At 45.9% G+C, this 25,990-nt stretch overlaps 1 protein-coding gene across 1 annotated transcript in view; it reads right to left on the bottom strand.

The window, feature by feature from the left end:
- col24a1 (collagen type XXIV alpha 1 chain) overlaps positions 1-25,990 on the bottom strand; it is a gene marked incomplete at both ends in the record, with an annotated part of 183,635 nt that overhangs the window by 53,261 nt on the left and 104,384 nt on the right. The window contains 2 exons of the mRNA XM_080727840.1: positions 2,500-2,553; positions 22,315-22,368. Coding sequence (XP_080583966.1) covers positions 2,500-2,553; positions 22,315-22,368 — 108 coding nt within the window. The remainder of the gene's footprint in view (positions 1-2,499; positions 2,554-22,314; positions 22,369-25,990) is intronic.

Below are 25,990 nucleotides of genomic sequence, written 5' to 3'. Positions count from 1 at the left end.
ACAGCTATAAGTGCTTACATAAGCAGTCAGTGTGAGCACGTGCGGCCAAACACGATTGCACACTCATACTGTACGCACAGACCCAGTAGTGAGCCACTGAGCCAGCTATTCAGCCAGTCAGCCAAACATTCATCCAGTCTATCAGTCAGCCAGCCAGCCAGCCAATAAGTCAGGCTGCTGGCCAGTCTGCCAGCCAGCTAGGTCAGGGCTAGAGCCCAAAGCCACAAGCCTGGAGTTAATCCAAGGCCCTGGGCCAATGAGGGATGTGGGCCAGTCTCATTTTCCAGGCACATGCAGCAGCATCACTCCATCCCACCAGAGACAATGTAGTGATGCTGCTACACTCTCTGGGAGATCTACCTCTACATACTGTATCAAGACATTTTATAGAAAGTTCGGTCCGCGAATCTAACCAAATTTGCCATATCCTCCTTAGTCTATTATTCTGTAACCATGAAGTTATTTATCAAGTCCACAGTAATTTTTGGAATGCTCTCAGCCAGGCAAGGAGTTAGTGGACAGACAGGGAAGTGCCGTTTTCTTCAGTATTTGCATTTTCAAGTATGTTATTTTTCTTGCTCTGACTTTGCTGTGCATCTCTTACACAGTAACATAAACAAATATGACTAACTAGCACAACGAGTTAACCAAACTGAAGCAACAATGGACTGCTCCCAAGTCAAAAGTTGAAATGAGGACTACACAGTCAAATCCATTACCCTATAGCATAGAGCAGGGTTGCCCAATTAGTTTTCCCCAAGGGCCAAATCATGTCTAGGGTACCAAGCCGAGGGCCACAACATTGCAGGGGGCGACGGTGGCGTTCCTGCTACTCCAGCGACAGTTCAGATATCGTCGTTGTTGGGTGAAAATCTTGTATGTCCAAAACTTTATTAAAAATTATTTAAACTAGTGAAAACAGCCGATCTACACAACGCCTCGCGGTGCGAGGCGTTGTGTGCTTGTAGATCTACTGTTTTCACTACATTTGTGCGACGGCCTTGTATGATTTGCGAAAGAACGTACACATTTGGAGATACGAGGTTTCCACCTGACAATGACGATATACTAGTGTTGTTGCTGCTCTTATACCACCATTATTACTGGGGTTGGTGGGGGCCTGACAGTAGCCCCCCCGCGGGCCGCAAATGGCCCGCGGGCCGCCTATTGGGGAACCCTGCTATAGAGTCTCCATTAATTTATAGAGTCTCAGACTTATATTACACTTCAGGATTTTACAGTGTAAGTTCCAGGGGCGGAGCTATAGGGGAAGCAGCCGATGCAATCACATTAGGGCCCGGAGGCATTAGGGCCCGCCACTGCTCCGGGGAATAAAAAAATAAAAAATAAAAATAAAGAAAACTTTTACCCTTGGTAACCTCTTGACGAGTGCTACTGATTACTCAATGTGATCCAGACTAGTTGCTTTGAGGACAGCTGTCTCCTGTTTACTTTTAGCGGCAGGCATGAAGAATCTTCTCTGCCGCCTGTTTAGCGTTTAGGGCTGTTATCGGTAATTTCTACAGAATGGCTCTGAAACTAATATCTGATTTCTTAGGTGGGCCCGCCACCCAATTAAAAAACAAAAAGAGGCAGGCTACAGAAAGCAAGTAGGATATTATTGACATGTTGTGCAGTCCGTGACTCAATCAGAGGAGGAGGATTAGGGAACAGAATTTCCACTCAAAGGTAATTAATACCATTTATTCCAGGGGTCTTCAACAGGGGGTCCTTAGACAGAGTTACTACAGGGGGTCCTCCAAATCTTCCAATGTTTAATATTAACCACTTGAACCCTAACCCGAACCCGAAAACCTTGCATGGGGTGGGGGGGGCGCGCCTGTGGTGAAAACCTCGCATCGGGGCCCGGCGGGGGGTCGCTACGCTACTGGTAAGTTCCTTGGTTCTGCAGCCCTCAATGGACTGCAGTCCTCACTGGCACTTTGTGATGCAGGCCTATAGGGCCAGTAAAGGATGCACACCAGACTCCCACTCCAGATTATCAGTACAAGAACATCAGCATCACTAGATTACATTACATTGTTGGATCTGTTTTTGATTAAATATTCGTCAACTGCACTGGTCATATGGCCGGGATGCCCCATCCTAAACACAGACATTATGTCACACTGGGAGATCCAGACTCTTTCGGGTTTTTGATCAAACAGAAGCAATGTCAGCACCCTTGATTACTTATTGGCCGGCATCCAAACATGTGTGAGTGAGTAGCCATTAGTTCAACAGCTTTAGATAGCTCCATATACCATTATTCCAAACCCAAACTTCAACAATTCTGCTGTTTGTTGCTAAATCGGGTTCAAATGTCACGGTCAGTCTTGTATCTGCAAAGTCGCTATTTCATGCGGTCTGATGGTTGTCCAGATTGCCCATTCAGGAAGACAGGTCACATGGGGAACCCCTGAGGCATACGTTGTGTGTGAGTGCTCTGGTGTCCACTAGACATACAGTAGGTCATGACTCATGAACAGTACTACTTACCCTTGGCCCGGTCTCCCCAGGAGGACCCAGCGGGCCTGCTGGTCCTCGATCTCCCTGGAAGACCAAGCCGAGAGAGAGAGAGAGAGAGAGAGAGAGAGAGAGAGAGAGAGCATGACAGAGGAAGAGATCGTTAAAACCATGACCTGAAACCATGACACATCAAACCCCTCATAGAACACTGCAAACAGTACTCTTAAAAGCAGCCATGAAACTAGAGAGCTACTCCTTTAACACACGCCGAATGTTAGAGAGGCAGCTGGTGGACATTTGATGCAAACAGGTACTTTAAAACCCAGTCCTTCGCATTGTGTTGTATATGTTAAAATGAGAGGTTACGCTTGGTGAGTCGTACAGCTGCCTGGGTCTCCTCGCAATCCCCTCTATCCCACTGCCTTACTTTAATCTCACTACCCTTGATCTGTGCTGCATTCATGAATGTACAAGCAGCCTGCTGCTGATCCCCGGAACATGACGATTAAAATGACGAGACAAAATAGTTGGGACGGCTCTACAGTAGTGGAAATGTCTTTTTTGAATATATATGACGTAAAAAGATTTTTTAGGCCATGACGGCACGGCTGGTGCTGACAGATTAAGCCAGGAGCTGGATTATATGTGAGGAGGAGGAGCAGGCGGTCTGACAGACACACAGACAAAATGCCTTCCCATTGTTGGACATCGTGAAAATGTTAAAGAACGTAATTTATGTTGAACAACTCACAGGCTCATTATTATCACTTGGCCTGGTTAAAGAAGGAACGATATTGACTGGTTGAAATGACTGCAGGTGCACTGGAAACTTTGCAAGCCTTTGAAGCCTCTTTGTGGTTATGCATTTCCTGTGGTTGAACTACATACACTGTGTACGGAACATACAGCCTGTATTTTCGAGACATGCATGTCTATTTTCATCACTGATCAGCGCATTCTGCATACCTCAGCATATGTCCATGTCTGAAAAAGATGCAAGATAAGCTCCTTTTGTGAGTGTGCACACCTACGTGCACACACGCACACATACATATGTCTGGGGAATTTCCCTGAGATCGAACCATCGTATATAACGGCTCACACCAGAGCATCTTTTAGGCTTTTTGGGGGATTTTTGGAGGACACGGAGGGCTTACGCCCTGCCGGGGTCCTCTGCCCCTTTTGCGCTCTTTTTGGGGGATTCTTCTCTTGCACCTTGGTCAGATCTCAAGCAGTTGGTTCCACATGGATGAAGGTAAAATTGACTTACATTAAAAGAGGTACATTTCTCTATTTTGAGATTAAACCTATTTGGTGTTAAATATTATACTTTTTTGGAATTATCTAAATCTAATGGAACCTCCTGCTTTTAAATCTAAATTTGGAATTATTTTAGAACAAGCCTAATTTAAGGCATTGGTAAATCCTGATTGATTTCTTTCCAATTATTTTTGTATTTGCATTTGTATTTTTTAAATGCACATGTGTAATACCACTGAGTGAATAAAAGGAAGCTTTAAACTTCCAAAAAGCCTCATTTTTGGTAAGGATAAATAAAGTGCTGTAAGGATAAATTGACTTTGTCTTCTTTAGAAGCAATACCCATCTGTGAGTATCTGAATTCCACACGGCTGTTACACTACTGATAAAAGCTCACACTTCATATTTTTTAGTCTTTAGTGGTGAGCATCAGTACGTTTCTCTGGACAGAGTAGGACAGGTAGTCTCGTAAGAATCTTTTGAGGACCTTAACTGTCTTGTCTGTGACATAAAAAGTGTACATCGTGAGGGTTAAGGCTGTTTTTTTCTGTGGTCGGAGACCTCCTGTCCGAAATGTATTACACACTGCTTTCAGGGGAGCCCCTGGCCTCTCCCTGACACAGTCTTCATGGCGCCCAACGTGGGGCTGGTCAAGGTCAAACAAGGTCTGATGGTATAAAGAGTAGGATCTGCTTAGCCTTCTCCAGTTAAACTACAAAAACCCACTAAACTGAGAAAAAGTGTCTTTGCTCAAACCAGCGAAATCAAGCTGAGGTAGACGTTGAAAATTGCCAGGACAGGGCTGCACCCTGCATTGATGTGTCACATCGCCCGCGGAGAACCGACGGGGCCATTTTTGGAGCTCTCACGCTTGCAGCCCTCTCTTGGTCGACCCAACCAAACCGGTACCTGCAGACTGAGGCTATAATTGGACTCCCATAAAAACTTTGTAGCTCCTCTCAGTGGAGAGGATAGCGCCTTAGTAAAGAGGGAAGAAAAGCGGTCTGTTTTAAAAAGGGGTAAAAGCCTTCTAAAGGTATCAAAGCTTGGTTGGTTGGGCCGATAAGCTCACAGGCAAAGCTAAAGGAACTTGTTTTGTTTGTGTGTAGTGAAGATTAAACGTACTACCACCCTAGGTTGTCAGGTACCTAGGTTGTTGGAATAGGAAAAGTGATAGCCTCACCCTTCTTGTTCTAAAAACAGCGGCCCAAAAAATAGGTCGCTGGCCCGGAGACGTAGTACGACCCTGTGAATGATGTTCCACGGGTCTCTCCCGTCCCCCCACCAGCTGTATCCGATAGAGTAGCCTGGAACTAGGTGAAGGTCCAGTTAGAATTGATCCCTCCGACGCGACGAGACCGAGGAACCGGGATCGAAAAAAGGCACTCACCTGTTTCCTCTCGGGGTCGCTCCGAGGGGAACATTTATAAATTTGCAGAAGCCCACCCACCCATAGGTACAGCGGTGGGGTTCCTTTTGCTGTTTTTGCAAAGCCCATTAACAAAGTGGGTATCCTTTGCTATTCATTGAGTTTATATTATTGCAAACCCCACCAACAGAGTAGGGTGTCTTTGCTGTTTACTATTGAAACTACTGTTCATGATTGAATTGCTGCTTATTATTGAATCGCTGTGTTTGGTTGAATTGTCATTCATTATCGAACCTGTCGTTTATTGTTGAATCGCTGTGTTTTGTTGAATTGTCGCGAAGTACACCCACCCAAAGGCACAGGGTGGGATTCCTTCGCCGATTCTACCGTGTAATCGCAAGGCCGGCAGTAGTCCTCATATGTGCGGGGTATCAGACTACTGGTTGTAAATCCACCATACTGTTGATAGGGAAAGTCTGTATGCGTGGCGAACTGTTGTAAACCCACCATACTGTTGATAGGGAAAGTTTGTATGCGGATAGACCAGTACTACTGATTGTAAAGCCGCCATATGGCTGTTGGCTTTGTTGGATAAATATATTAAAAAAAAGAAAATAAAAAATAGAAAATAAAATAAATAAATAAATAAAAACAAAAGATAAATAAAATATATACTGCTGCCCAACAAACGGCAGAGCCCGAGTAGTTTGAACCTAAAACAGAGGACAGTTTTAGGTACCATAGGAAGTATCCCTGTGAATATACTAGCCAGTAACAAAATAAATCAAATTAGAATAAAAATAAATAAATAGACAGATATATATACAGTAAGAAACGTATATACCAGAGAATAACTGAAAACTAAAAATAAGAAGTTATCATAAATAATGGCCGACGGCAACGCAGAGAATACTACTGATGCGAATCGAATCAATTTTGGAGAGATGGAGAAGATCAGCCCTTAGGGAGGGGATTGGGCACCCCGAACCTAGGGGCTAACAGGCGGCGGCGGAATCGCAAGGTTCCGAGGGCACGATAAATACTTTCTATAGTGCTGGGGAGTGACTGAAGGCCCCCGTGTCTAGTGAAGGGTGAGTTAACATCCTGCCGTGGTTCCGTCTAGTCGGCGTGGTTGTCTCATGGGAGGGCAACTACGTGGTACGTGGACGACAGTCCACACCTAGCAGAGTGGTAGACGACCTGTCACCTCTGTGAACAGGCGAGGCCGGTGAAAACGGTCAAAGTTTCGATTCCCATAGCCAAGTGGGGTCGGGATCAGACCGTCGGCTTCCTCCCTGGGTGATGGTTATCACTACGGGGTCAGGGGTCGCTATCGACTGGGTCACCGGCCGGTCGGGTCACAAATGGCAGTAAGTCCATGCGGTACCTGATAAGGACTGATGGCCGCCGTGCTCGGCTCAATGTACAGTCAGGCCACAGTAAGCCAAAAGCGAATGCGTCAGTAGGCGAGCTGTGCTCCTGTGATCGGTGGACTTTGAAAAGAAGACACCGGGAAGCAGGAGGCTAGAGATCTCTACCCAGGGGAACCTGAGTGCAGGCCTCTTATGGAAAGGGGTCTAGCCCAGGGCTGCACCCTGAGAGGGGAGGCCCAAAAGACTCAAGTGGCTAACCTGATGAGATGGGAAATTGATATTCAAATGAGATTATTATTATTATTGTTATTACTAACAACATTATTACTATTATACAGAGGTTGGCGAAGTAAACTTACTATGATTGTCCACAAGGCGCTGGCCGCCCTTGGACTTAGAAATCCACCTAAAGGAGGAATGATTTCCGAGACTCATAAACAACAAATAGAAAGCTTCCCAGAACCCGAAAGAATTGAAGACCTGGAACGATTCGTGGCAATATGCGAGCCTTTGAAAACCCATGTTCCACTGTTTAGTGAATTTGCATTTCCTCTAAAGGCGGGGGCCTGGGATAGGAGGAGAGAACCCACTAGTCCTCAGCTAAAAGAAGAAGACAAGAACAATTTTAGAATAATGAAAGATCATGTACTGACTAAAGCTCAAAATTTGGAAGAACGAGTTATGAAGCTCCCCTTAGAAGCCCATTTAGAAGTAGGAGAAAAAGGCGGAGGAATAGAGGCACGCAATTTGAACTCAAAACATCCCTGTATGTTCCTATCAAGGCATTGGTCAACAAAAGAGGCTAGATATACAAGGGGAGAAAAATACCTGTCCCTAGCATTAAGATGGCATTCTAAACTTAGAAGAGCGGCCGGAGATAAGAGTGTGATATTCTACTCCCCAGACATTTGCATGATAGAAGCCACCAAACAGACCATGGCAGATACAAATGCCATGATGCCCCAATGGGCAAAATGGAAATCAATGATTTGTGATCCCTTAGTTGAGTTCCGAACGAAAACCCAAGAAACTAATCGGACTGCGCAAAGAAGCAGCCTTCCTGAAAAAATGTATCCCAAACCAGAAATCAAACTATTCACAAAAGGTTGTCTCCCGGAGAAGGACAAGAAGGCCGCTTGGGCCTTCACAATTGAGAACAAGGAAAGGCAGGTACTAGTGAAACGAAAAGGCCGCAAGGAAAGGCAGGTTGCAGAAAGATGTGAAGCAATGCACGTAGAATGGGATCACATAAAAGCCAGGCCTAGTATGGCTGAATTGTCCCTGACATTCCCGCCGGAATGGATGGGACCTGATGCACTAACCCAGGTACCCACCGATCAAGCCTATCGAGTGGTTGCCCGGGTACATGAAGGTTTAGGTCATGTAGGATTTGGAAAGATCCACAGATATCTGTTGGAAAATCATGTCCAAGTGTCTAACCTTAGAATGCACACAACACAAGTGAGGTCCAGGTGTCAACAATGTGCAATGGTCAACGAAAATGAGGGAGCTGCCCCAGTAGATGACCCTCCCGGGGTTACGTTCAGCGTCGCCCTAACTGGGCCGCTTCCAAATAGGACGAGACTAGGAAATAGATATTTCCTCATAATAGCTGATCATGGCTCAATTTATAAACATGTCTATCCCTTACAGAGTGCCAACGGTAGGGTTGTAGCGAGCCATCTCAGTGATCATATGAGCAGGTGGCCAGAGACCAAAATTATACACCTACCCATCACCATCAACAAAACACTGTTCAGAAATCGATGGGTGAAGGAGGTATTCACTGGCTGCACTGTGCAAGAGATATTGCTACTCCCTGACTCACCCACCATTAATATTGCAGAGAGGGCAGTCGCCACAGTAGAGTGGTGGATCTTTAAAAATGCCCTTAAGGACTGGGACGAACCCCTAAAATTGACCCAGTTAAATCTGTTCCTGAAAGAACCAAAGATAAGAAACCCAGCGAAAAAAGACCAAAACCAAACTGACGCCTGCCCCAATTCTCTCCCCAGGGGATCGAGTGTGGGTAACCAGGAGTAAAGTGCACCCTGAAAAGGGGAATTTGAAGACCCAGCTTGAAGGTGTAGACGAGGTTCTGAATCAGGAAGGTAACGCAGTTCACCTAAAATCATTTGGCCCAGTCCCCAGTCCACCCTAGACAGATTAGAAAGATTCTATAAAATGGAGGAACCTGTATACTGCAAGATAGAGGAAACAGTATACTGCAATATGGCGTCTCCTTACCCTGTAGCTCCCATTGCACATGTTGACCCTTGCGACCTCTACATACATACCTCCAAGGCCGTGTGGGTCCTTAGCTGCTCAGGGGACAAGATTTGGGTAGGCGAAAGCCTCAAGAACCTCTCCTGCGCCCAGCAGGGCTCAATTTTGGATTGTTGGGAAAGAACTAACAAATTAATGTGGCGCCGTTACAGATTGGGCTGTTGCGCCAGGTGCGAAGCCCACGTCGGGAATTGCATCTGGACAGGTCAGGCGGCCTTACGTCCCGAACTGCCAGCCCTGCCCCCCCTTGCTCAAAACCCTGGGAACTATGCCCGGGAGGGGGTGCCTGCCTGCCGACTGCTCTTCTGCAGCGAGTGCGTCACACGATTCAGTCTTAGGATGTTGCTGGCCAGACTTGACCATCCATTGGGGTTTAAAGGCAAGTGTGAGTGCTCGGTCACTGTGGATCAGATACTCCCCTGCCCTGATGCTGTTAAGATAGGCCTGGCTTCGGGTCTGTCGTTACTGAGTGGAGGTGGTGACTTACACCCCCCTGAATCTGTGAAATTGGGATACAGGAAAAGGGGTAAAAATACTTCCAAATGGTTTAAACTCGGAGGAAAGCCGAAGCCAAAGACGTTCGGTATGTATACTTCCACACCTGACCTAACTCACACTTGCTCCCCAGTCCCCACTACAGAAAATGATTACCGATCAGTTCCCCAGCAGCGGTCCGATATCCCTCCGCCCGAGCCGAGTGTTGGGTGTCAAGGGTGAGACCACTGTGGTGTTGCACCCAGATGCGGCACGCAAGAAACTTTTTCCCCTGGTGGACCACAAACGATCTCTGACCATTGAACTCCAAGACGTGTTGCTGCAAATGCTGGGTGGTTCGTTCGATAAGCGCGAGCTCAAGCTGACTGGCAGGCGTCCTAGGGGTAAGGAATTCGATTGGGTCACCGCATTCTCTTCCAGCCGGGGGGGAACGCACGAGTGTCAGGTGAACGAGGTTACTCTTCTTGCCTCCCTGACGGGTCCACAGGCTAGGCCCGGTGCTACCCTTAATCTGAATATCAAGCTTGCCCTACTGCGCGACCATCTCTCCAGGGTCGTGACGGCCTCGGTAAATGTGGAAGGGAGCCCCATTGAACCCCCACCTTCAAAGTTCGAGAAAAAAAGGCAAGAAAAATAGGTGGAGGATCCTAGCCAAAGGGGGCTCGAGCATAAATGCTCAAACATAGCTATAGTACATTGGGGCCCTCCTCATCCTCCTCTTCTTTCCCTCTACAGGGGCGAAAGAGGGGAAGGATCAGGATGCCGGGCCGGTCTTCCCAGTGAGGATCCCGCTGGACAGACTTAATGAAGCCTATCTCTTCAAAATTCAGAGATCCATTTTTTCCGAATGATCCAAACACGGTGTGTGCCTGATAATCTGTTTTAAAATATTGAAACTGTGTCTCGTTGGTTTGATGCAATTGTGTGTGTTCTGTCTGAATAGTAGGTGTGTTCCTGGGAGGAAGTCGGGGAGGGCTCATCACACTGCGCGCCTTGCTGCCCAGAGGGGGTGGGACCTCTAACTGACGGAAGTGCCTGATATATACACGTGCCGTCTGAACCCTGAGCCCTCACTCCTCACGAGCCCCTCCTGGTGACACTTGGGAGCTTGTAGTCTCTCGCAAACGCCAGCTACCATTTTCCACAGGTTCCTTGCCTGACCCCTTGTGGTCACCGCATTTTTCCGCCATTCGCTGCTTGATTTGCTCGCGAGCTCTTATTTTTATCCCTTCTTTGGGCGGACTCCATGACCTTTCAACCCATCGAACCTCTTTTTGAACCAATCCTGAGTGGCGGCGTTGTACTTCGCTTGACTCCTGAACCGAATTTTCCGTGTGACTCCATTCAGGCTGACGAGGTAACTCCGTTTTGTGACCCTACCGAAATTGCGAGAGTAGCTGCTTATAAGGAACTTCTCAATTTGGGCGTCTGGCAATTTTACGGGGTACCTCTCCCGCTCAAAGAGTTGGCACCGAGGAGGGACTCCTATGCCACGGCCTTGACTAATAACGAGGGCCTCTTCAACAGCTTCCTAAAATTTAGAACCAGTAGTGGGCCAATTGACTTAGCAGTACAATTGGACTGCTACCCAGGTGAGGTCGCAATTATCAATCTGTGGGAACGCGTGGACGGGCGCATCAAGATTATAGTATCGATCTCCTCGAAATCGCCTTCCCCCGAGTGGCATGTGTTCTATCCCTGGGGGAACGCAATTTCTCCAGAGAGGACATCTTAAGCACTTTATATTACCTCTACCTCACTAGCCCTTTGCGCGGGACAATAATTGTGATATAAACAAATTACATGGGAATGTTCCCGCTAATGCTTATATAGGAAGCTTTGTTTTATTTCTGACACTATTTTTTCGCAGGATCGCTATGCAGGATCGATCTGTTGAAGTAACAGCATTTCGAGACCTTGTGGACCGAGGCGTTTGGCGTTTTTCCGGGGTATACCTCCCTGTCGAAGAAGGGGTATCAAGGAGAGCCGCTTTGGCCACGGCGATAATTAGTGACGCGACTCTCCTCGGTCATTTTTTGCAGTTTCGGGGCGGGATTGAGCCTACTGATTTGGTTGTACGCCCTGCGTCTTACCCAGGGGAGGTTGCCCTCCTCACACTTAAGACTCGCGAAAATGGTTTGATAGACGTGTCGGTCCACATCCTCTTTGAGTCACCTTAGAGTTGCCTCTCCTACGAGGTCGAGATTTGTCACCACGGGGACTGTGTGAACTCTGAGGTGCATTCAAATACTTTTTCTTGAAACTTGACTTATTTGTCCCGCTTTTCGAGGCTCCTGGTGTTTGTAATGACATATTATACGGACTCTAGTAAAGCCCCCGGCAACATGAGCCGGGGGAACAATAGCTACAGCACGCCTTGGGGTTCTGCTTTGACAGACCCTCCAACGGGTGCAGCAATAAGCCAATTTGTGTCCTCCACGATCATGATGCTGTGGCTGACCCAGAGACAAGGCTACCCTCTAATTCGTGGAGCATTCCTGGGGCTCATGTACACGTGTCTGAACCTGTACAGGGGCTACCAGGGATTATGGAACCTCTCTGGGTGGATCCTGCCTATCTATTTGTCCAGTATGGACATCGGTAACAACGCTTTCACCTCGGTGACCACTGGGAGCAGTTTTATGGGTATAATTGGTTCCGGGGTGAAATTGTATTGTCTCGGAAAGTACCACCACCTCTCTGGCCCTTATTTGATCGGCGCTGCGTTGTCTGATTGTGGCGTTATGGCTTTCGCATTGGTCCTGTTGTGGATCTTCCTGATTAGGGAGACAAGAACCAAGGCCAAACGCACCCTCAAGGCCTTTGTGAGGTCCCTCACGGTTTTTACGTGCGGGATCATGTTGCTACGGGTATTCGAAGCCTTCTTTCCCTATTCAAGGCCAAGCTTCTACCTTGTTGGAGCTTTTATCTGGCTAACCGAAGGCAGACAGCGTTTTAGACGTGAGCAAAATGTGGTAGAAGGAATCGCGAAGCCGAACATGTTCATGCTCCCCTGTTTAAATTGTCGGGGCCGTGATCGGAAGGAATAAGATTTTCTATGGAATTTACTACTATTGTTATGCAATAATAATAGTAGTAAGCTTTTTCGCGTGCGCTGAATGCCTATTTAATGCGACGCCTGCTTACTTACTGTTGAAGTCACGAACCAGTATGTGCTATATTCACTTTTAATGGGAGGGGTGGGGTTTTGTTTCTTTTTGGGGTTCAACTTATTTTGTACACATTATTTTCTGAGCCCGCATTTTATGCGATAGTAGTCTTATATTATTTTCTGAGGTCCGCATTTTATGCGGTAGTAGTCTTATTAACCTCCATTGTCTTATGTATACAAGAGTGGATAGACCATGGAACGCTTGCCCCGCAGCCCAGCCAGGAGAGGGGGTGTTGGAGGACGCCCTCGGTTCGTGTATCCAGAACGAATGAGGGACTTCCCGTTGGGATACCAGGGTCCTTCCTCCAGCACCTGGGAACTGCTGGGTGAGATGAGCTTGCAGGTCCCTATCTACTACCATGGCTTCGGGACACGGGGCCATCCCATGAGGGGGACCGCAATGAGGTGGATGGCACATGGGGCTGAACAGTCGTGGGTGCCGCAGAGACCTGAGACTCCACGCCCTTACCAGTGGCCTCGCAGCATGAGGGGGCCAGCTTTTCCACCTGCCCGGGGGATGCCCAGGCTGGAGGGTCCGCGACCTCGGTGTTCCAACACACTGAACTTCCGACACCTGGTCACCTGCGATGGCGTTCATGAGTCTGGGGGTCCGAGTGGGGTGGTGGGAGGGGGTCAAGGCCGACCCTCTCCGGGGGTCCCTACCACCAACCCACCCGGCCAGGATGGACCAGGAACCCCTGGGCCCGCTCCCGCACCGGTTGGTTCTCCCCCTGCTCCACCTGTGGGGAATCCCATGTTCCTCCAACGACCCCCCAGCCCTCCTGATTCACCTCGGCGCTCTCCGGCTGCACCCGTGTCGCCCCCATCTCCCTCCTTTTCGCCCACAACTCCCTCCCCATCTCATGTGTCCCCAACCTACTCTCCCTCGTCGTTCTCCTATCCAGCCTACACTCCTGAAGCCTCTGCTCTCGTACCGCCCCCGTCCCCTGCTCGTGTCCCGAGTCACCTGCTGGCCTGCTCGAGTCCTTCTGGGAGGGGCCGCTCCCCGGCCCCGAACCCCCCCGACAGCCCAGGTGAAGGGGTGTCCTCATCCACTCACAGGCAGGCATCGACGCAGTGTGAATTCCCAATCATTGACTTGACTCAGCCCCACTCTCCCTTCTCGGAATCTGCCAACGTGTCGGTAGGAGGGACACCTCCCGTCTCCCCTAGTCCCTCTTCCCCCCCTAGATCCGTAACCCCGGATCCTTGCGACTTGGAAGTTCGGAGTGAGAGAGAGTCTGAGGACGATGAGACCGAATCCCATGGCTCCACGGTCAGCAAGGGGGCCCGGTGGGATTGGGCATGGACGACATGTAGGGGGAGGTCGGAGATGCGTGAGTCCAAGTGGGGACCTGTGTTACGTATTGAGGTCCCTTTCGAGCAGATTGACCGTCCTTTTTCCCCAAATACGGACAGCATTTCAGGGATTCTATGTTCTATGGGTTCCAAGGGGAAGGAGAAAGCCAGTGACGCTGGTGATGACGATGGAGAAGGGTCTTCGGCGTCTTCCTCTCGTGCGCCGCCTCCTAAGCGCCCGCGCTATAACAATTATCAGCTGATCCTACATTCCCCACCTCTCCCGCGGCCTCAATCTCCCAATCGCCGGGCGAATGTTTCAAGCCCCGGTCCAAGGGAGTGTGCGGTGACAGACTATGTTGCGGTGGGTGGCGAGGGGGCCTCTACCATGGGCTTCCCTCGCCCCAGGATTGCGTTGGGACAACCGTTTTCCTTTATGGACAGAGACATGGAACCTCTCGACATGAACGGTATACCCTATCCGGGGCTGGACTGGGACGAGAGCTTAGAATTCTACGAGGTGGATCATGTACCCATTTCCCGGGGACAGCTGTATGACTTCTGTAGGGACGGACTCGTGGCCTTTGCGAGGCTGGGAAAAATGGACACCTCCCAGTATAAAGGGAACATCGCTGGTGGGGAACTCCTATGCGAACGTCGTAACATGGCAGCCAGCCTGCTGGCTGTCAGTGATCACGTGAGGGATGAGCTCCATGACCCTATGATGGAGGCCCCGCTTACGGACATGGACAAAGGATGGGTGTGGGTGTCGTGCTGGCATCCGGACTGGGACATTGTTGTACGTGAGTTTATCGTTTGGGAAGATGATTCCCACGGTGGGTCTGATTGGATAGGCCATGCCGTGGAGGGTGGGCATGCCCACTAGACTTTCCGCGGATCGCGGACTTTCCCGTACGCGTGGACTCTAGTTTTCCTGGATTAGGTGTGAAAAAAAAAAAAAAAAAAAATATATATATATATATATATATATATATATATATGTGCTTTGTTGTATGTATAACTTTGTTGTTTGTTTAACTCTTTTCTTTTACAGGGGTGGGTATTTCTTTTAGGTACTGGTTCGTGACGGTTTTCTGTGATTATTTGATTAATGATGATGTTCATTGGTGATGGTTAGCACACTCCCGGAGGTGGACTGTGTTTTTGACCCTTTGTACTTGTGTTGACGTGGTAAATTCCACGGTCCTGGGCATGACGTTAAACTGCTCACCGGTGGCGTGGTGTGACCAAGGATGATTATGCGGTTTCTTGCAGGGGTTGTATTTGGGGTGAGCTCAGGGTGGCCTGTTCTCCAGTGTTCCTTGAGATAGTGGGAACATGGTGATGGCCGCTCGGGGTCGCTCAATAGAGGCGTCCTGCCCTGCTGAAGGTAGTCCAATTTCCCAAAAAAGGGGGATGTAGGAAGGTATGTCCTGAGCGGCTGACCACAGGACCTCTTCTGTTTCTTAGGTGAGGAGGTCCTGGTGTCATTCGCTTTGGGCCTGTACTAACCACGGGCCCACTTAATGGTTTGACTCTTGGGTACTGAAATTTAAGTTGTATATGCGATCCCCGAAGACCCCGCCTTGGTCTTGCCACACGCCTGCGAGTGTGGCGTGTTCGTCCCGGGTGTGTCAAACTTCATTTTTGGATTTGCTACATTCGGGTCGTGACATGCTACATGCGCGCATGCCATGCCCTGCTATACGTGCGAATGCCGGATCCCATGAACATCTGTATAGGACGCTCCCTGTGTGGGGTATGGTAGGGGTGCCTTGAATCGCCAGAGGGGGTGTTGACTATGTCCCAAAATGGCGATTCAGGTCACCCCATGATTATTTTGAGCTTGCACTTTCAGGGGTACAATTCCCTGGAGAGAGAGGCCTTCTGTTAAAGTGTTGTGCGAGTGATTCTAAATGTTGCATAGATATACATTCGCAGTAACATAGGAAGGTGCCTTGCAGGTCTCACCAGACTAACCTTGTGTAAACAAGGTTAATAGGCCTTGTGTCAATAGGAGCCATCAGAGGCAATGAGACGAGTAAATAAGCCAACAGAGTGTTCAACTTTGCACCGTATATTTGGAGCGGTAACCATGATAAAAGGCCCGACCTGGTGTACGATGCAGGGCTGTGCACGGTGACTAAAGGCCTAAAATATAAAAAACAGAATGCAACAATTGATAAAAGATATAAAAAAATCGATCAAAAGAAAAAATAGGATTTATCCTTAAAGATTGTGCCTGCACCTTTTGCAATGAGTAATGGGTGAAGTGAAAGAAAGTGATGGACTGACAGGTTAAGATTTCTTATATATGATTTACAAATGAGAAGTAGTCAAGACCTTTATGTTATCACTGTTCATGTAAATAGAATAGACATCAGGAATGACAGAATTGAAAAATGGCGTAAGCTTGTAGATCGGCTATTTTAAAAAGACTCAGCTAAAAAATGGCATGAGCTTGGAGATCGGCTATTTTCAAAAGGAAATATAAAGTGCTGATGAGCTTGGAGATCGGCTATTTTCAAAAGGAAATATAAAGTGCTGAAAAGCTATCTTTCAAACTGTCATCTCTGAGTTTACTAAAGATGTTGAATGCAGGAGACATACTGTACATGCTGTGCTCTGGTCTTGTCAACCTATTTTCCACTCATAACTGTATTGATTGACCTTTTGTGGGTTGTTGACACAGAAAACTAAACGTATGTAACCGTTTTTATGGCTGAGGCGCCTGAGTGGAAACTCGGCTGTCAGCAATAAAAGGGTACTAAGCGAAGGGGCCCTGACCACAATCTCAGAACGACAGGCGAGGGGCCCCAGCGACAATATGGAATATTGTCAGCAATAATATCTAGGCGATGGGGCGCCGGCGATAATGTACACGACAACGTACGCTTTTACGCCTCTTCATTTCCGTAGTCAAGTAGGCGCTCGCCTCCTCACGTCCGTAGGTAAATAGGCCACGAGATAGCAATGGTTGCAAAAATTGCAGACAGACTTTGTGGTGAGACGCTTTTGGCGGGCCGCGCCATAAGAGACAAACAGCCATATCTAGCTTTAGTGGCCTTCGACATATGGAGCAAATATATATCTAGCTTTAAATTGAGTATATGACTATTGATGGGTTTTTCCACCTTGCTTGACAAACATATTAGCGGGCTATCACTATGGAAGAACAAACATAAATGTACAACTTTTATGTGACTGTTAAAATGAGTCTTGGTTGTTCAAATGTTGATATGTTTCCCGCGAAGATGATCTTGTGGGCGGGTGACCCAGTTAAGCTCTCGGGCATGGGGTATAAATGGGTGTCGTTGCCAGCTTCTAGTCAGTCTTCTCTAGGGCTGCTTACTTGAAGCATTAAGTCCCTTATTCTCTGACCTTCACTCTATGAGGCTGGACCACCCGTTTGTTCCTTTTGGCTGAGACTCTTAGCTTCTTTTTTACTTAGATTCTTTTTACACTTAGTATTTTTCTGAGATGCATAGGATAGAAAAGGCTCATAGCCACTATTATAATCTGCTTTGCTCAATGTTCTAATATTGTGATAAATGTTTAGCATAGTTACTGCAATGTAACTTTTATAACTTTAATGTTTTAAACCTTGTAATCCATTTTTGATTTTTAACTTTTACATTTATAACTTTATAAAATAAAAAGCGTGTAAAAGCCTTTTTTACCAAACCTTCCTCTCCAGTCCTTTTCTTTCTTTTCTCTGAACTGACAACTATATCAAGATCTAAGGGGTTCCCTAACAGCATCGCGTTCGGCCCCTGAGAGGTAAGCAAGGCTCCCACACTACGGCTGTACATTTACTGATACACACACATCTCATATAGGTGGATATTTGCAATTGATGTTTTAGAAGTATGTCATGATCATTGATGTTATTAATGCAGTGGGAATTGTGCTTTGGTTTATTTCGTTGTACCTGTTGCTGAAAAGGATGAGAGTCGTATATATTATCACTGCATATGGTGGACGGAACTGAATACGCAATCTCTGGACTCTGGCTTTAGGGTTGCATTCTGAGGGTGTTAACATATTACCTAAGATAATTTAGCTAAGGTTTACAGTAATTTTCCTACAGACATTAAGGGGTAACACTTTCACTGCCACGGGCATGATATGACGTCACGTTTTTAAATCCCTTCATCGCCACCGGCGTGATATCACGCTGAAATGTTTTTTTTTTTTTAATTTAAGGGTGACAGTCACCATATTTAAAGGATAATAATCAAATTTAGGGTCATTTATATATTATTGCCATCTGTCCAAGGAGATGTGTCCTGAGTTCCTTCCGCCATTCAGTCTATCTGTGTAGGGTACTCAGTTGTTTTGGATCGACAGAAACTTTACATCTTTGCATATATCTAGATTGAGAGAGTAGGACAGGTTAAAGGTCGATAGACTTTGAGGAGCCCTCTCAACCTCTACCTTATCCTCAATAACAATCCTCTCACGTTATTTCCTTCTAGTTCCCTTTCATGAGTTATGGGACTAAGCTAGTTGGAGAGAGGAGTTATCGAGGGGTCTATCGGTGGTAACCAGGTTAGGTCTGAGCTTCAGTTGCTTTCCCTGGATGGCCATCCAGGGCACTGGCCGGACTAGCTACGACCTGAAATTACCATAGGGAATCGATTTGCTGTCTCTTCTTTCCCTACCACAAGCGGCTGCAGTTTCATAGCATACACTTCTGTGTTGACGCTTGTTTTAAAAGGTCCCGGAGGAGGGCCTCCTGTCTTGCAGTTTACACACCTCTTTCAGGGGTCGTGACCTCAGGGGTCGCGACCTTCTGTCAAGGTTTACATGGCGCCCAACGTGGGGCGGGCGAGAGCTTTAGCGCATCAAACTACCATACCTAAAACAGCCGGGCACTTAGCAGGTTGAACTCTGCTAGAACTAAAATGATAATCTGGAGTTTGATGGTCTAATCTTTCCCCGCTTAAAATACAAGAACCTACGAAAGAGATTAAGAACATCTCAAAAATCTCAAATAAGAGATCTCACACAGCCGTGTGGATTTATTTTTATTTTCCGGATTATTTTCCGAAGATTATTAGACTGGCTCTTTAACTGACTTTGTATGCTGGCTTCAGTATGAGCCAGAGAGGGAGAGAAAAATAAATATGTTTTAAGAAATCGTCACTCATGTTGTCTTAACTATCTTTATGATTGGTTAATATAACAAGAGTATCCGTACATGAGGAAAATTATAATAATCTATATTATAGCTTGATTTTGATTTCTATTTTACATTCAGTTCTAACAATGCATTCCATAATGTGTATGTATGTACGTATGTATGGGTTGTTTGATCTATGTGTGAGTTGATTACGGCATGTCTGAGTCATAGCAGGAGCACCGCTGCTACTAGAAGCAGTTGATACATGTCGTAAGGGGCGACACGCTAGAGACACACCGACCTGTCTGCCCTACTGGCTGAGTATTCTGAACACTGAAATATGTTTTTGTTGTTTTAACTTTAACATCACTTTGCTTTATGAACTTGACCACCCCATTGTAAAGGAAAAAATAAGAATAATACATTCAAGTAGATTGACACTGAATTTGTATTTTAAATTATATTAAAAAGGGATAGAGTGACAATCTTCATTCTAAAAGAATTATGTATTTTCCTTTTTCCTGTTTTATTTGAACTAGAAATATTTCTACTTCATTTAAAGTCACATATGTTTTTATTTGGAACATTAACACAACTTTACAGGCTGAGCCTGACCTGCCAGACCAAGGGAGCAGTCCACTAACTATGAACACTCCAGACCTTCGTCTCAATGTTTGTGAGGGGTTCTGCCCAACAACGACGATGAACTCTTCCTATCCGACCCATGATCGTACCGCAAATGCCCGTGAAGATTCGCTACTGTCGCTGTCTGAGAAACTGTCTGAGAAACTGTCTGAGAAACTGTCTGAGAAACTGTCTGAGAAACTGTGTCCTGGTTAGGACACCACTGCACCCGCAGGACTGTGGAGAGGTAGTCAGCGTCAGCATGGGCCTGTTAGTCTGGTCCTCGTCCCTACCTGTGGTACGTCAAGGCTCCAAGGCTCCCATTGAAGGGGGTGACTTGGGGTCCCTATCCCGCAAGGTCACGAAATGGCCAGGGGTAGCACTGTGAGACTTAGGCCGCGTGGGCCAAAGTCTTTTTCTTTGTGTGACTTTGATGAAGAATGGAGGAGAAAAAGAGGAATAGACTTTTGCCGGGGCTTGAAATGCGGTCGGATGGGACTGACATGGGCTGGTTTGGATCAAGAAGGACAATCATTATACTGCTCTGGTTTTGCGTGATTCATTCTATTTTGTTGTGTGTTCCATAAAAAGCAAAAAAGAAAGAAGAAAAAAAGAAAAAGAAAGAAAGAAAAGAAAAGGAAAAAGGGGGAAAAATGTAAAAGTGTTGTTTTATAATCTGCTGTTTGACTTTTGTTTGCTACTTTGCTGTAATCGTGGTGATTTTTTGTCAAACTATTTTGTTCTTTTTGGGGTGTTGTCTTGTTCATGTTCTTTTAGGTTTGATCAACATAAATGTACGAGAGAGGGTGTTGGACATCGTGAAAATGTTAAAGAACGTAATTTATGTTGAACAACTCACAGGCTCATTATTATCACTTGGCCTGGTTAAAGAAGGAACGATATTGACTGGTTGAAATGACTGCAGGTGCACTGGAAACTTTGCAAGCCTTTGAAGCCTCTTTGTGGTTATGCATTTCCTGTGGTTGAACTACATACACTGTGTACGGAACATACAGCCTGTATTTTCGAGACATGCATGTCTATTTTCATCACTGATCAGCGCATTCTGCATACCTCAGCATATGTCCATGTCTGAAAAAGATGCAAGATAAGCTCCTTTTGTGAGTGTGCACACCTACGTGCACACACGCACACATACATATGTCTGGGGAATTTCCCTGAGATCGAACCATCGTATATAACGGCTCACACCAGAGCATCTTTTAGGCTTTTTGGGGGATTTTTGGAGGACACGGAGGGCTTACGCCCTGCCGGGGTCCTCTGCCCCTTTTGCGCTCTTTTTGGGGGATTCTTCTCTTGCACCTTGGTCAGATCTCAAGCAGTTGGTTCCACATGGATGAAGGTAAAATTGACTTACATTAAAAGAGGTACATTTCTCTATTTTGAGATTAAACCTATTTGGTGTTAAATATTATACTTTTTTGGAATTATCTAAATCTAATGGAACCTCCTGCTTTTAAATCTAAATTTGGAATTATTTTAGAACAAGCCTAATTTAAGGCATTGGTAAATCCTGATTGATTTCTTTCCAATTATTTTTGTATTTGCATTTGTATTTTTTAAATGCACATGTGTAATACCACTGAGTGAATAAAAGGAAGCTTTAAACTTCCAAAAAGCCTCATTTTTGGTAAGGATAAATAAAGTGCTGTAAGGATAAATTGACTTTGTCTTCTTTAGAAGCAATACCCATCTGTGAGTATCTGAATTCCACACGGCTGTTACACTACTGATAAAAGCTCACACTTCATATTTTTTAGTCTTTAGTGGTGAGCATCAGTACGTTTCTCTGGACAGAGTAGGACAGGTAGTCTCGTAAGAATCTTTTGAGGACCTTAACTGTCTTGTCTGTGACATAAAAAGTGTACATCGTGAGGGTTAAGGCTGTTTTTTTCTGTGGTCGGAGACCTCCTGTCCGAAATGTATTACACACTGCTTTCAGGGGAGCCCCTGGCCTCTCCCTGACACAGTCTTCACCATCACTAGAACGTGTCCTGACACACAGTCACAGGGGGCTTCTGGGTAGGAAGGAGAAGGGGAAAAGTGGAGAAAGGAGGAGGGAGAAGTGTATATCCCTTTGGAGCTCCTGTCAACAATCAACACCCAGCCGGTAAAGGCGTTTAGGTCAATGGGCCATCAAGCAGGAAACATGGAAACCTCCAGCGCTCTCTGTTAAGCATTGTGTGCCTGTATGTGTGTGTGAGTGCATGTCTTTCTGAGTGTATGTGTGTGTGTGTGTGTGTGTGTGTGTGTGTGTGTGTGTGTGTGTGTGTGTGTGTGTGTGTGTGTGTGTGTGTGTGCGTGCGTGCGCATGTGTGTGTGTACATTCATTATACAGTATGTTCTGCTTAAAATGGGTACAGCCATGTGGTAGTACAACATCATTATGTTGTCCCTTGCATGGGGGAAGAGACACTACGGCTAGGGCTCCACCAGGAGCGTTGCTTTGTGCCGGCCTCATGACAGCGTCAAAAAATGAACCAGGGGCAAATTTGGCGTCCGGCGTCCAACGTCTGATGTTGACATCGGCAGTGGAGCACCCTTCATTGATTAAAAAGGGAGCTTTTCCCAGCGCTGACGCTGAAGTGACGCTCGGCGTTCGTAGTGGAGCGGGGGGGTAATTGTCACATGGGCTTGGCGGTATTGTTATTGATGTGGAAGCGAAAGCGTTGAGTGTTTGTCTAAGTGTGTGAGTTGGGCCCTGTGGGGCCTCCGGTCATGGCTCTTTAACACAGGCCTAATTACAGGGGTCTGCCACTGATGGGCCGCTGGCTGATGTTGACTGACAGCCTAATGGGAGGGAAACAGCCAAACTCCTTACCTTTTCACCAGGTACTCCTATCACACCGGCTATCCCAATCAGGCCCACCAGACCCTAGAGAAGAGGAGACAAGGGGAGAGAATGTTCTTCAGTGAGACACACTAACACATGTACACTGACTTTATGCACAATTTATTCATGTCCACACTTAGGGAAAGCTCACAAGTACACAAACATTACAGGTGCAGTGTTAGGTTACATTCACAAACTCATGGCACACGTCTTCACGATACAACAAGAAGGTCACTCAGTACTCTGTGAGCACAAGCAGCAGCGTCAGGCCACCAACCATAGTAGAGACAAAACAATGCTTTGCCAGCCCTTCACACGCACGCACGCACGCACACACACGCACGCACACACACCACAGCAACGACAAAAATATAAATGTTTCACATGAGAGAGAAGTGGAGAAGAGGAGGAAAGAAGAAGGTAAATTTATGGCGAACATGTCAATCATACAGTACTTATTTTTTTACGTCAATTTCCTGCATGCACCGCATGGGTAGACACTTGTTGCGCAATGCATAAATCGGCTTTCAGGGAGGAAGGGGGTGAGAAAAGTCAGGGTAGGGGTAAGGAGGAGAGGAAATGAAATGGATATAAAAGAGGGAGGAAGAAAATAGGAGAGGATGGAGGGAACAGGAGCAGTGGTTCTATCAAAGAAGACATGCGCATCCTCACTCCTCTAAGTCAGTGGTTCTCAAACCTTTTCATTTCAAAGTCACCCGTAACTCTGCAAGTGTACAAAGGGAACAAAAGGGAAAGAGTCCATTTGGTTCCATTTGCACACTCTCTGTAAGGGTCCATTTGGAACACCCTCAAAGAACACTGAGGGTCCCTGGACCCCACTTTGAGAACCACTGCTCTAGTGCATTGACAGCTGGAATGCAACAGGTCATAGATTATAATGTTGTGCTTGATGAACACAAAGAAGGTGAACTGTAGGAAAAAGCTACCAGTTGATCTGGGTGCTGCACACTTCTAGGTTATTAGTTCCAGTTCACAATATAATGCACTCTTATTGAATTGTAAGATACAATTTTTCGCGCCTGTCTGTCCGTCCGTCAGACTGTGAGTAGCTAATCTCCGGCACCGTTGGACCAATCAGCGTAAAACTTTGCATGGGAAAATCGGCCTCATGATGGTGCTATGGGCCCTTCAAGTTTTGGCTTGTGACTCTTGAACCATAGGTCATACAGTGAAAATCTTTTTCCATTGCTCATGGTGAAACTCCCCATATACTGTAAGCCACGGCCCTTTCTGCCTGACCGAAGTTTTTCGCGATTCGCGATTTGTGAGCGTAAATCTGCTATATTTGAATAGATGTTTTAAATAGGGCTTAATTGTTAATTGTTAGCCTTTATGCTAAATCAGCAAAATAACTTGTTTTCAAATTATTGTAGTGGAGTTAAAAGTACAATATTTTCTCTGAGATGTAGTGTAGTAGAAATAGAGGATTATTGCCAGTCATAAGGTTTACATTAAACTAAAACAAATGCATCAAATGTGGCATCCATGCCAATATATACATGCACTCTGCAGATCTGTTGCTATTGAACAATTACCAGTTGAAATAACACTATCCATTCGTGAATCCTGAAAGGTCTCCAAGTCTGTCCAAAGAGGAGGAGGTATCAAGATGATCCAGTATCCAAAATCTACTCTTCTCAAACAGGATTAAACCAAAGCTGAAATATGAGAAAGGATTGTAACATTGAAGGTCTGGAACTTTTTCCAGCCTCAAGTGATTTTCTTTTTCATTTCCTCACAACTAATTCTCATTGCCAAGCGATATAAACAATTAGAATTATAAATTTAGCCTGGCAATTTTGTCAGTCACTGCTGGTAAATATCATGGCCTTGCTGCAATGACAAAACTCACTTGAATGATGGCTTCGGATCCAACTAACTTCACACCATACCACTTCCAGTACAGGTCAGGAGTGCTTCTGAAGAAAATGCAAGCTAATGTAAATATGAGAGTTATCACAGGAGCTTAACCACTTGCAGATCAGATGTCTGGGAGAGGGGCTGTGGTTTGGCTCAGTGCCAGCCACTGGGGGATCTAAAGCGTCACACAAGCAATAAAGCCTTTGGGTGACCAGGTGAACATAAAATTAGATCAGTAAAACAACCCTAAGTAGCACCTTGCTATTTAACCTTAGCGGTATGGGAAAGATGGAAAGGAGACAGTCAATGATGTAGAGCTGGATTCAAACCCACAACTTGGCGAGTAAATAGCTTGCATTACATTATGGGCATTTGCGCACTACTGCTAGCTTCCAGGACTGCACTGAGCTATCACAACATCCTGAATAAACACTCAGTGTTTTGGTAATAACTCAAATCACCGACCCAGTTGGTTTGTAGATTTGGTGTTCAAGCTGTAGTTCCACTTTTGGCTGACCACGAAACCCAGTGTGGTCAGACTGTGGCTGCCTCTGCATATGAAGGCAAATTAGTACTGCTGTATTTCATCCTTGGAGAGAGAGATATGCTGAGATAGTCTAAAGTTCATATTGTATTTAATAAAGATCTCATGACAGTTTTCTGGGATTCTGTGGCACAGTAATATAAATAACGTCTTGCTGTTTTTATTTTATTTTTATTGTAGCACTTTCATAACAAAATTTCCCTGTATGCCTGCATCATATCTTTGTGAAAGCCAGCCGTAAGCCAGTATACATTGTGCATCGACAGCAACCTTATCTTACATTTCAAATGGATTGGTTGTGCTGTCCACAATTATTAAGTGACAGTAACTGGTATCATAAAGCTGGGGGGTGTTTAGCTACTAGCTTGTTAATAATTCTCTGTTTTTATAAATTACACAAATGTATAAAAACTGCGGTTTCTTCCTCTAAAGGGGAGGTTTTCCTAGCCAGGGGAAATGTTGAGTTGAGATTTGATACCATAATAAAATGTAAATGAATTATGTTTAAACGATTGAATTGAATTTGGGTTGATTAAATTCACGTTATTTAAAGACATACTATACCTCAGAAACTCAGTAACTGACACAAAAAGTGGACTTGGACTTGCATTAATGGTTTCAAAATTGATGCTGAAGCTGTCCCGAAAGAGTTATCACTTGTATTGTCTTGCTGTTTCATTGTGTTGCTGTCATTAGGCATGCAGTTGACATGAAGACATTCTTCATTGCTTTAGCACTGAAAGGTGGACTTCCGTTCATACTATAGCCTATGCTTTGTAATGTTACATTCACGCAGTTGTGTCCCAGATTTAGTTGCTTAGTTGATTTTTCCCCAGGCCCATTGACTGAATGAATTGCAATGTGGTGCAACTGTTCAGCATGTTACGGTTGATGACTTTTCAATATTTATTTATGTTGCAATATACTGTACTGTATATCAAACTATGTACCTGTAGTGTAGGTCTAAGAATAGGAAATAGCATGTTTGTCTGTCTGTCTGTCTGTCTGTCTGTCTGTCTGTCTGTCTGTCTGTCTGTCTGTCTGTCTGTCTGTCTGTCTGGACGGACACACACACACACACACACACACACACACACACACACACACACACACACACACACACACACACACACACACACACACACACACACACACACATGTGTGTACCGGTATATCCATATGTTGAGGATAGACAGACAGACAAACACGCTATTTCCTATTCTTAGACCCATTTCCGCA

This window comes from Nannobrachium achirus (assembly GCF_963921795.1).
Source record: "Nannobrachium achirus genome assembly, chromosome: 1".
Classification (NCBI taxonomy): Eukaryota; Metazoa; Chordata; class Actinopteri; order Myctophiformes; family Myctophidae; genus Nannobrachium; species Nannobrachium achirus.
The sequence above is the reverse complement of the archived record's forward strand: the minus strand, read 5'-3'. Positions and strand labels throughout refer to the sequence as shown.